Genomic DNA, 12,254 nt, shown 5'->3' with positions numbered 1-12,254 from the left:
ACTTGGGCATCAACTCCATCTGGATATGAGGCTTAGAGAAGTTGGTGTCTACACCAGTGTCTTCAGTACGGTCAGATGCAAGGCATACTTGAGCTCTGGGTTTGAGTTCTGGTAGTAGTGTAATTGTAGAATACTGGAGCTCTGGGGAGGATTGCCCACTGAAGTATTTGCAAAACCAGAGCAAGATCAGAAGCAGCTTGCTCTGAACTCTGCAGTATAGCAACACTTTAAGGTCTGAAGAGCTGTTTTCTGTTTGTGTAGTCAGTTTTCCTAGTTATATTTAAGCATCTTTTTTTTTCTTTAATGGGGATGCATGCAAAAATTGATGTAAGCTGGTTCTGGTTTTAGGATTCTGAAGGCGACACTCCACTTCATGATGCAATAAGTAAAAAGCGTGATGACATCCTTGCTGTATTGTTAGAAGCGGGAGCAGATGTTACTATCACCAACAACAATGGGTTTAATGCTCTTCACCATGCTGCACTAAGAGGAAACCCTAGGTAAAGATTTGTTTTTAAAGATTATCATTTGTAAAAGGAAAACAAATGCACGGGAGAGTAGAATTATGGTATTCTTTCAAAAGATCCTTGAACCTGCATGTAATTATATTTCTTAAATTTTGATGTTGCTTAGATATGCGTCTTTTTAATACTTGAGAAGCCATTACTAGAATGAAGCTACTAGTCTACTCGGTTTAATGCTGTATTCAGGTTACCTGTATGCAGGTAACTCCAAATCCCTGGGAAATTTCCTGTGGTGGCTGTAAAATTTTGCCAATAAATGTTTTGATAGGTAAGTTGTTAAGTAAGATCTTAAGATGGGATTTGTAGAAATGTTTCTCTTCTCGAATATTGGAATTGGGAAAGGGATTTGTGTTTTTAAGGAATACTTATTTGTGAATAATTATTAAATATACCGTGCAGTTATAAAGTGATCTTAGGATTGTTGCATTAAATTGTATTTCTCAGTATAAGAAACATTTAATTTTGCTTTCTTAGAAGTACGTATAGAAGGAATTTCTTATTTCAGCTTTTATATAGCAACTATATTGCATAGATAGAACTTAATGGAATACTTGCTGCATTGCTGATTGCTTATTACGTTGTGGATGAATGGTATTCTTCAGACCTGTCATTCTGGAAAGACTTCAATAATATTATATTGTATGGTGGAGAATTCAGTATAGTTTACACGAAGGAAGAAATGTGTGTGTTTTACTCGTTTAACTTTACTACTAAATTCTACTTTTCAGTTAAGTGAAGTTGGACAAATAAGGCTGTATATTAATATATGCGAATAAAATGTGGGTTAGTCTCTTAGAACATAGTTATCAAGACTGATAGTTAGAAAGTAAACATAAGTATTTATATATGTACATGGAATGGAATCACACTTCACAAAGTAAAAGTAGTGGTTGGAAGTGTTGATAGGAACAATAAATGTGTTTACAGTTTTCTACAGCGCTCAAAAGGTCTGTAAGAGAACATGTAAAGGACCTAGTGAAGGGAGCTTATTTTTGGCATTCAGAAGACAATTCTTTCAAGTCTGACTTGGTAACTTCTTCACTTAATCCGAATTCTCCATATTTACATACCAGCATTACCGTTTATACGGTACCAGGAGTACCGTTTCCTGTCTCCAGTTACCTAGGTGGGGTATTTTTTGTTAGTTTTTTCTTCTGCGCTGCTTTCCTTAGGCTCTTGTGATAGTTTGCGTGTCATGATGTCAATATGAGATGCAGGGAAAGTGTATGGAGAAAAAGCTCTTTATAGGGATGCTGAAGATTTTTCTGTGGGTGAATGTTTTAGGAGCGGCCAGCTTTTTCTTTGATGGAGGGATCCAAATTGTAGTTCAGACTGGCTCAGTTTAACAGTTTGGTAGAATATGAGGCATAATGCAATTTTTCCCAGAGTCCTCTCTACTTTACAGAAGTTTTTATTAGAAGAATAGGAAAATATTTCCAGTATTAGTGATTTGAAACCTGTGTAGGTTCCCCCCATGCATGAGGTTTCATTTGCATCTAAATCAGTCAGATATCTGAAGCTGTTAGATATCTACTTTTTTTGTTGCAATTATATCTGAGCACTTCTGAAGCATGTAAAAAGAGAGAATGTTGTCTCCATCAGAGAAGTAGTAGTTTCATTTGTTCACAGCATTAGATATTTTACATGTCAGCCTGGGAAGAAATTCATGAAAATAAAACCAAAAGAAATCTTTTTTGAATAATTTTTCATTTTTTTTCCCTCTAGCCAAAACGCCATTATAATAATTTGATTCATTTAGGAGTTGTTTTATTTTCATTAAGACTTTAGTGATAGTCATTTATTTCATTGTTGATTCTGTAGTTCTACCATTGGCCTGTTTCTGAATGAAATCAAACGTTTTATATTTGCCACTTTGTTTTTCTAATCTGATATAGAACAATGGATGCTACCAATCTGTTAAATGCACTAAGCACAAGCTATTTAAAACACTGTTAAAAATAAGCCCCTGAACTTTGGCTTGTAGCTGGTATGGGTCACAAGCAGTACATAATATAGTCTGCTTGAAACCTTACTTAAGGACTCATCTTTCCTAACCTAAGCTTTCCTGTTTCACCTAAACTGGAGTTTTTGTGGCTTTAGGATGTGGTGCCTTATATGGAATGCAGTGCACTAAATTCCTCTTAAAGTCAAATATATAAATATATTATGTTATATTATAAATGTTATTATATAAAAGTTAAACATATATTCATATATGTATATAAGCATGTATACATATGTGTGTATATCTATAATTAGAAAAATAAAATATTTGCTATGTACGTAAGTATTTATAAAGGTCCATATCCATCTTCCTTGTTAATGATAATAAAATAAATGCATGTATTAAGTGTGCGGATACAAAAATAAAGTGAACTAGATTTCTATATAATTTTTTTGCAGTTGATACCAAATAGGTATTTGGAACCAATTTCATTTTCAGTGCAAAACCTATTCTGCTTCTTGCTTGAGTTCTGAGCTTTACTAACAGTAGGGAGATAGATCTCCAAGAAAAAAAAAAAACACACAAACTATGCTGAAAAGAACATTTGAAAGTTTTTCATTTTTCATATGAAAATAAGTATATTCTATTTCAAACATTTGACTATTAGATAAATATAAGAAATATAGCGATTTATGTCAAATAGTTTAGATTTTTCTCAGCACGTAATCTTCCATGACAGTTTGGCAGTGTTTTCCAGAAGTCAAGGTGTAGTGTGTTTTGGAGAGCATCCTGTTGTTAGTGGAATATTTCTCCTTTTAATTTGCTTCTCTTCAGGCCTTGTGAATTGGTACAGAAACAGAACTTTTGTTTTTGATGCTAACGTATAATGTTGAAATGTAGAATGGACGTTGTTCAGTTTATGCAGTAGGTAGCTTTACATTTGTGCATGGGAGGTAGAGCTAAAAAAATCTTAAATGAAGTGTAGGAAAGTTAAGATTTTATTTAATACATGGTTTCTTGTTCATGATTTTTAACTGAGTCGGTCATATTAAAAGTACATTTATTTTGGACTTTTTTCAAAGTACTGTGAACCTCAAAGCTTGGCAGACTTGCCTCTTCAGTGTTCATGAGATTTTTCAGACAGAAAAAAGGAGAGTAAAATTTGAAAATACTGTACAGATTGGTTATTTTTGCTGTGCTATCAACTCTTGGTTATGTTTGATCTATTCGCATACCTGTGACTTCAGATTTTTGAGCTGAAGACATGACTGTGAAGTGTAGGCGTATTTTATATCCGTTGCCCCAGTTAGTTTTAGATTTGCATTGTATCTTGTGAAGAGATCTTTATTCACACTGCAGCTAGCATCTTAAATAGAGGCTGCTTTTAGAGCTGACCTGACTTTGCACATGCACATGACTAGATTTTCAGAGCAATAAAGTCTGCTGGACTTTAAATCAAAATATTAAAATGTTAGGGTAAGATGCAGATTTCATATTGCTGTCCAATAGCAAGGAGTACGTGGTCTTTGTGTACATAAACTAGCAAGTAGGAGATTGTGGTTTAAAATCGAATTATACTTTTTTCCCCATGGTTGTCTTATTTAGTAGATTTCTGCTTGTTTTTAGACTTGCAGATGATTTGAACTGGTTGGCAGTGGAATTTTTAACTGTTTTTAGCCATGTATTTATTTGAGAGGTGGGGTTTCTCACCTGTATTTAGTGTTAATGAGTGTCTCGGGGACTTTTGCGCTGTATTGTCGTGGAGGTCCTCACAGAGACAAGTTGTGAGGTAATCAGAGTTGTACAATTATTTTCTAAGCCAGTAAACGGGATTTTTTGCTTTCATATTTGCAGTTCTAACAGTAAGTGTAGGTTGAAGCTTAGTTGAAGCTGAGTGCAACAAAAAGCATGCTCCTGAAACCTCTTATTAAAGTATTATGTCAGAAAATGCTTTGAAAGAAGACTTTTGTTCAAGTTGATTTGGAGAAAGAATATAATCTCCATGTGCAGACCTATAATTAGATGGCAGATTAGCCTGTAACTGTTGAGGTCAGTGACAAATTTGTTATCTTCAAATAGTAAATAATATGCCCAGCATGTGCAAGATGGCAAATACAATTCCTACCCTGTGGAGTTTCCTTCCTTGTGCAATTAAAAAAAAGGGGGGGGGGGGGGGACACGGACGGACGGACGGGAAGAGAGGTGCCCAGAAAGCAGACTTTCCCTACATTGCCAGTGCTGTTCATGATTGCTTCCTTTTGATTACGTTTCTTTGGTCAGTTCTGTTACAAAGGGCAACAGACTTGAGGAAAAATACAAGAGACAATAAATCATTGGAAAATGTGTTTATTTCACTGTTTACCTATCTTCTTTATAAGTGTTATAAGAGATCAATTTTCACTGAATATGGACAGAATATTAAACACCAGTAGCTGTTTATTTACAAATACAACCTTGAAATTTTGGAATATAGAATTTACTACACTTGTTACCTTCTATCTTCGAACTGCCTAGAATAATTGAACTCAACTGCAGAGAGGACTGCATAATCACTCTGAGCAGACTTAGCATCCAGTCTTAAAAATATGAGAAATCCTGTAGTGATCAATGCATAGCTACAGCTGGTTGAAGGGGACCAAATCCATTGAAGAGGTGATTTGGTTCCATTTTACCAGCTTTAGCAAAGCATTGGAGTGCAGGAAGGTTATAATTCAGTAACACATTTTTAAGTACATGAACAGTTCACAAAGAACATACGGCTTTCTTTTGTGTTACATGTTTTGTTTCTAGTCAATGCAAATTAAATTCCTTCACTAATTTGGAGGCGGTGAAATGGAAAGCTGTGTAACAAAGGCCTGTACGGTATCCAGGTTTGTTCCTTCCTCGAGTATTTCCTTGAGGCTCTTTGAATGAGTCTCAAGTGAAATTATAGTTACAGTTCTATGTTTGGTTTGGTTGGGTTTTTTTTTGGTTGTTGGTTTTTTTTTTTTTTTTTTTTTTTTTTCTGTCTGCAGTAATGAAATTCTAGAGTAGTGACCAGAAACTGTTACCTTACAATTTCTACTCGTGTAGAGCTCCCTTGCCTCTTTATGTTAAGCTTTACAGGGGAAGAAGGTTTCGGTTTCCCCCCGTCCTCCCTCCCCCGTTCTTTTTCTGGCAGGTTCCCTTTTGCAGCTGCTTTAATGCTGTAGTTGGTTAGCACAAGTATAAATGTCAAGTGCTTTCAATTCCATTGCTATATCTCTGGTTAGTATTAACTTTTTAGGAATGATTATGTAATATAGCAGGATAGATTATTATTTTTTTTTTACCCTGATCGTATATGTAAAAACGTTTAATGTCAGAAAAACACAGCTTTTAAAGAATAATCTGGGGTTGCGTCTGATTTCTTCTAAATTAAGGTCCTTAATACATTTATGCATGCTCACGTAGCTTTTTTTGCATGTTGCATGCTGAATTCTTTTTGCGCTTTGACTGCAGTGGGAAGTAGGGGGCAACCTTAGTTCAAGCCATTCAGTAGTAATGAGTATGTCAAGTATAGTCTACATCTGTTTGTTGCATAGTCTGATGCTGGTGAGAAGATTTATGTAAATATATTCGCAACACCATGTATTCTAATAGGAGCATAGCAGGTGTGTCACTTGGACTTAGGCATTAAAGATGGCTATAAAATTAGTTTCTATTTTTACCGGTTATACAGGAACTGTTTTACAGATACAGCTGCTCAAGTGCGCTTTTGGATAGCAATACAGTTTCATGTACTGGCCATATCGGGACAAAAAACGGCCGTGGAAAAAAAGCCGTGTAGCATTTGATAATGTCAGCATCTGTTATCCCTGTCAGTCACACAGTTGAAATGTTTGAGTTACAACTGTGTCAGCAGATGCCCAAAGTTCAGCATGTGCTCAGTTAAAATTGAACAGCTGATCTAAGTGATGGATGTGACATTTCAGAGTGACTGGATATGTATTCTTAGAGATATGCTAACATGAACTAGCAGGAAGCAATGTCAACATATAATTTTAACTTTTGTATCACTCTGAAGTGTCATTTTGTTTCGGAATAGCATTGCAATGTTATACAAAGAAGACAAGAAAGAACACAACATGACGAATTGTTACCAAAAACCTTTCAAAATAAATTGAAGCTGTTAAAAAGATGGTCTCGTTATATAGTGGAAGCCAGATCAATTGGTGGTAGGGACAGGAACTCTTCAGGAAAAGAAGTAAACGCTTAGCAATTAACCCCTCTGTAAAGCTGTTGGTAATACCAAATTGCTTCTGTGAGCACGATCTGATTTGTTTCCCACTATAAAGCAGGTTTTACTTTAGATGTTAAGATACTGTAGCCTTCATGCAAAAATATCTGCTCATAAGAGAAATAGCTTTAAAACAAATATCAATATTTTACATAAGAAAATGGTTCGTATAAGATAATGTTTCTTCTTGTATATATGTTATTCCATAGTTTCAGGTAATACAAATAGCAGGCTATGTATAGTACTAGGTGTTTGAGAATTATGTGAGTATTTAAAAATAAGATTCTCCATCTAAAAATGGTGCATTGCCCTTTTTTATTTTTCTTTTTTTTTTTCTCCCAGACATTTTAGTAAGCACAGGGGTACAGTTAGAATCTTTAATCTGGGCCAATGTGCCTACTTATCATGGACGTATCCTATTTAATAACTGCTTTTAGAAGGCTGCTGTCATGGATAGGAATGGCTGGATTGATGAGCCAGGAGGTCCTTCCTCATGTTTTTCCTTGCTCCTGAATTTGATGTTGAGTGTCTTTACTTAGGGATGCTATGCACTGGTATATTTTAATTAATACCACTTTTAGAACTTGAAACTGTTGCAGGACTATTTCTCATGTCATTATTACAATTTGCTGGATGCTACAAAGTCATATTTTCATGGCCAATTTTCTTAAATTTGGATTTAAAATAAATTCAGTTTATTTGAAAATAGTATTTAAGATAACTTACCTTCTAGGTTGTAGTTGTCATTTGTGTTTTCATTTAGGAATCTGCCAATAGCTTTAATCCGCTGACTAGCAACTGTGGCCTAGAAATCTCTGTATTGTCACTATCTGTGCATAAACCTGACACTGCACTTTGTATCGAAGAGCTCAGTGAGCATAATAAGTGCTGATTTAGAGAAGATTCTAACTTAAGTCTCGTATATTAAATTGCAGAAGTTATCCTACTCAATTATTTTGGCCATCCTTTTCTCTAAATCACAGCCTTAATTTCTCAGCTGTTTCTAGTTGTGCCTTAGTTGCAACCTGTAGGTTAAATATTCTATGGTAGATGTAAATTTAAATACTACCATCTGAAGTACACAGAACTGGCTGTGATTAATAGAACAATGGCTTGTTTTTAATGAGATATGGTTTGGTAATCAGGCTTTTAAGATTAGTTTAGGATCTATTAAGTGAGGAGTACGGGTAATGATAAATTTTGCAGCTATGGTGTGTTTCAAGGGTTCATTTCCAGCCTTGTTTTGAATTCTTTGTTTACAACTAATGTTCTGATTATCAGCTGTTAACAATTCTCCCTACCCACTTTTATAGTCACTTAATTTAATGTTTTGTGATTCGTTACTAACAAGTATGAGTTATTTTGGCAATACCAGCTGACCCTTAGCAAGTTAACTTGTCACATGAATGTCATTCAAACAAGAGGGAAACCTGTTTCTTCCAACAGCTGTTTAGTTTCCTCTTACTGGTCGTTCCGTGCCTGCCAAAAATACATACTTCTTTACATTCCATAGCATTGTATGTTCATATGGGTACATAAAGAAGTATGTACTCCGAGCAGGTACACATAGAGTTGCTCGACTACCTGTCGGATGAACCTGAAAAGTATTCTGCTGCTTTCTGTTGCTGTCATCAGGTAAAACTCAGGCTGACAATTCTTTGGAAGAACAATATTATGATTAACTGATGGTAGAAAATAAACTTATTGTTCTAGCTGAACTTTGCAATGCAATTTACCTGCACAGTGGCTTAAAGCAGAATATAGTTCATTGTTCTGGGATGGCAAGGACATTAGAAGTGCTTTTCCAGATTTTTGCAGTCTTTGCTGTTCGTTCTGAGTGATCACGTTTGAGTGGAGAGTTGCATCACTGGTAGCTTTGCAACGTGCTTTCTTGGAATTCGTTGTTGTATTCCACTGTAAAAACTTCAACTTCCTCCCAGGTCTTCTAGCAGATTTCCATGCTAGTTTGCATCTAGTGTCCTGAAGGGAAGTATAGACTCGTCTAACATGGCAGTTATAAACTTATTTTCTTCCCCTCCCCAGTCCCACTTCCATGCTTTTTTCATCCCATCTGGTATTCTGCAAACTCTTTGCAGGTTTTTACTTATTTCTGCTGTAGGTCAGAGTGGTTTTAAAAAACAAACAAACGAACAAACAAAAAAACCAAAAACCAAAAAACCAACAGCACATGCCACTGGTGATCCTGCTTATTGTAAAGATGATGACATTGAATTAAGAAAACAACCTCTAACTGCTGTGACAGGATTTGGATTGTTAGGCCGAAGGTCACATATAAAAGCTAATACCTACTCAAAACTTCTGCAAGCAGCTTTTCTCATTTTTTAAAATTGGCACTCACCTGCTTCAGACAAAATCTTGTCCACACTTGAAATATTTATGACAACTAAAAAAAAAATAAAAAAAACCAACCTCAAAGAAACAAACCCCAAGTTTAACCCTGTTTTGTCAGACCTTGTGCACCTTGGTTTGGAATGGTAGTTAAATATTTGATGTACAGTACGGGTTTGACTTCTAAGGGGCTGTCAGATATAGCTTATGGTTGCTTAATTTGCATTTCAGGAGTTGATTGGGGTTACAGTAAAATAAGCTTTGTCTTTACAGCATTAGAAGGTAAATTTGGAATAAACTTAACAATTAGTAAATGTAATAGTCGTAAGGAAAGCTGAGAGCAGAGGAAGTAAGAATTTCTGCAGCTCATGACAAAAACCTAGTGCAGCTGATAGAGAGCAAATCAGAGTGTAGCAGTAGCTAGCACAGTACTACAAGGAGAAACAGCAATGCAGCATTAGAGTCACAGCAGTCACATTCTAGTTTTTAAGTAGGTTGTTTTCATGTACATCTGAGATAAAGCACCTTGAAAATTTTGCTTAGACCTACTTGAGAACTCAGCATTGCACTACCACACTGTTTATTAGATTTTCTTTTTAAAGTTGGTAATTTTTTTTAGTTGTGCATAGGAAGATAAGAATATATTTCACTGAAATGAACAATCAGTTAATGGCATTGCAATTTTTGAGTTTATCTTCTTTACAAAGAATTCTGCCTACCAAGCAAGTTGGGGTTTTTTTGCTAGGAAATTTGGACTAATGTTGTTTTCTTTCAACCTGCTCTTTACACTACAAATGCTTGGTACTTTAACACACTCAAAATTAAGCTGTTCCCAGAGTAGAGGGATTAATATAACAATAAGAAAACATTCTAGTAAATAAGTTATACATGCAGAAAGTCATAGGCATCCTTTAAACGTGCAGAATAATGCAGGTCTCCTGATGTTCTATTACCTGTAAGCTTAGTATCATGCAGCATTTGCAGTTGGAAGAGAGGTAATGACCTAGAGACACATCAGCAGCAGCCATCTCATCCTGAGTGCTCTCTCACTCTATTCGCTGAATCAGCTCTTCATTACATGGGAGGGGGAGGCAAGGGGGGGGTGAATGTCGGTGCATACAGTACCTCACCACCTTAAATAGATAAAACTTAAAAGGAAAAAAAAAGCATAAAGACCGGTGCCTAATTGGCACCTGCTGCCTTTCTTGGAATGCTAAAATATGGATGATGTTGTATAAAAATTATACCTTATGTCTGCTGGACTGAGAGTTAAGACTCCAAGGATAGATGCTAGGAAGCCAAGGGAAGGTGGACTTAGCCCACTGTCAGATGAAAATAATCACAGGCAAAAAGGAAAAAAAAAACAAAACACCACCACACAACAAAAAACCAAACCGAGCCCCCAAAAGTTGGAGTCGCTTCCATAAAAAAAAAAAAAGGCACAAAAAAAGCGCGATCGTCTCCCCCCTCCCCCGGCAAATATTGGTTTCTTCTAGTTCCTTAGATATTGCACTGCATCTTTTCTTGCTTGAGGTTATGTTTCCAGGCTTAACTGTAGGCAGGTCTGTGTTGAAGCTACTTTCCATCTTCAGAGGTCAAGTCTGCTAGCGAGGTCAGGGCTCCCTCACGCACACTAGAGAAGACACTGACCGTATTTCCCACTCAGAGGGCACGAGCAAAACTGTTACGGCTTTATAGGCAGCTAAGCATTTGAAACATGCACTCCCAGGCAAACAGGCTCTCTTGTGCCTCTCTCTTCCCTGACCATATTTAGTCAACCATTGCAAAAAATAGTCTCTCAGCTGTCGATTGTCGATCCGGCAGCGGAGGGAGCTTCTATCCGGCTCTCTGCCTATTGATTGTGCAGCCTGCACTTCCACGCCGCTGAGCCATTTGTCCCCAGGTTTTTTTAGCACTGCCAAATAAAGCACTCTCTCGTGTTTCCAGTTAGATTTCCCAGGTTTTCACTGAGCTTGCGCTGCTACTAGTAAACCCTGATGAGGCTGGCACTATACTTAGAAACGTTTTGGAGGGGGGGGAGGAGGGAGAGAGGGGAGGGGAAAAAAAAAAAAGGCAGCCCTGCTAGTAGCAAGGCAAGGACTTCACGCAGATATAGAACAACAAATGTCCTGCGCCGCCACGACAGGTTGTGTAACCTGGTTTCTTGATCGGTGAAAAACGCCATGAGCAACGACGTGCTGTTTAACCTGAGGTCTAAGCGGCCTTGCCTGCATCTAGTTTTAAGTTTTCAACTGCAAATCATACTGTTATTTTATAAATAAGAAGTTGGTGCTGATTTGCGGCCCCACGTTTCCATATCCAAATCAAGTTAAAAACAATTTGGAAAACAGATACCTTTGCTTTAATTAGTAAGTTCATATAATTCCGTACTATAATGTTTAATAATTCCATAGTATTTTGTTTATAATCCTTAGCTATAAAATTACTTTTAAAAAATAAATGCGTGTGTAAATTAGGTGCTACTGTTCTTTGAAAAACCTCAAGTGTTTTAGAAGAAAAGAATAAAAAAAGAAATCAAGTGAACAGCTCGGTCCGTTAATCTGACTTTCATGTGTGCAAAGTTGGCCTATAACAAGACCAATAACTACACATTCAAAATATGAAAAGGGGGGTTTTTGTATTTGTAGGGAGTATATCCAGTGTTTTCTTCAGAAAAGAGTAAAGCAACTGAAATTTAGCCATTTAAATACAACAATCAGGAACCCAAATACCTCAAGACTTCCTCTATATTTTTCAGACAAAATTCCTTATGTTGCTCAGGAGCAAGAAGAGTGAAAAAGCTGAAAATCTCTCAATCTCTCAAGTTAAACAAACTTGTTAAATGAAAATGTCATCTCAATGAATATTGATGTAATTAGTAGTTACTAATATATTAAAGATCAGTACTGTAGGGCAGAGAGTGAATTGCAAAGTCCTGAATGGACCACTATCTTGGATTTATATTCTCCTTGCTTCTTCTTTTTGTGTTGACTTTGTGCTGTGCTTGGTAGCTGCTTACCCTGTAACTCCCGTTGCAGTGTAGCTTTCTGGTAAAAGTCACATTTTTTTCATTTCTCTTTCTTCAATTTCGTAATCATATACTGAAGACAAAAGTGTTGTGTAAGATCTAGGCTAATAGAGAATACGTTTTTGTGAATTCCATGTAAGTTTATATATC

The 12,254-nt window shown here is 36.3% G+C and overlaps 1 protein-coding gene across 8 annotated transcripts in view; it reads left to right on the top strand.

Annotated features, from left to right (window-relative positions):
* MIB1 (MIB E3 ubiquitin protein ligase 1) overlaps positions 1 to 12,254 on the top strand; it is an 84,782-nt gene that overhangs the window by 38,677 nt on the left and 33,851 nt on the right. For all 8 annotated transcript variants that reach the window (XR_015704247.1, XR_015704244.1, XR_015704241.1 and 5 more), the window contains one exon: positions 349 to 500. Coding sequence is in view for 5 of the 8 variants with exons in the window: in XM_087755139.1 (XP_087611265.1) it covers positions 349 to 500 (152 nt within the window). In the remaining 3 variants the exon portion in view is untranslated. The remainder of the gene's footprint in view (positions 1 to 348; positions 501 to 12,254) is intronic.

The sequence above is a fragment of the Nipponia nippon genome, unplaced genomic scaffold (genome assembly GCF_047370975.1).
Source record: "Nipponia nippon isolate SJK-2023a ecotype South Korea unplaced genomic scaffold, ASM4737097v1 scaffold_1, whole genome shotgun sequence".
In the NCBI taxonomy this organism is placed as follows: domain Eukaryota; kingdom Metazoa; phylum Chordata; class Aves; order Pelecaniformes; family Threskiornithidae; genus Nipponia; species Nipponia nippon.
The sequence above is the reverse complement of the archived record's forward strand: the minus strand, read 5'-3'. Positions and strand labels throughout refer to the sequence as shown.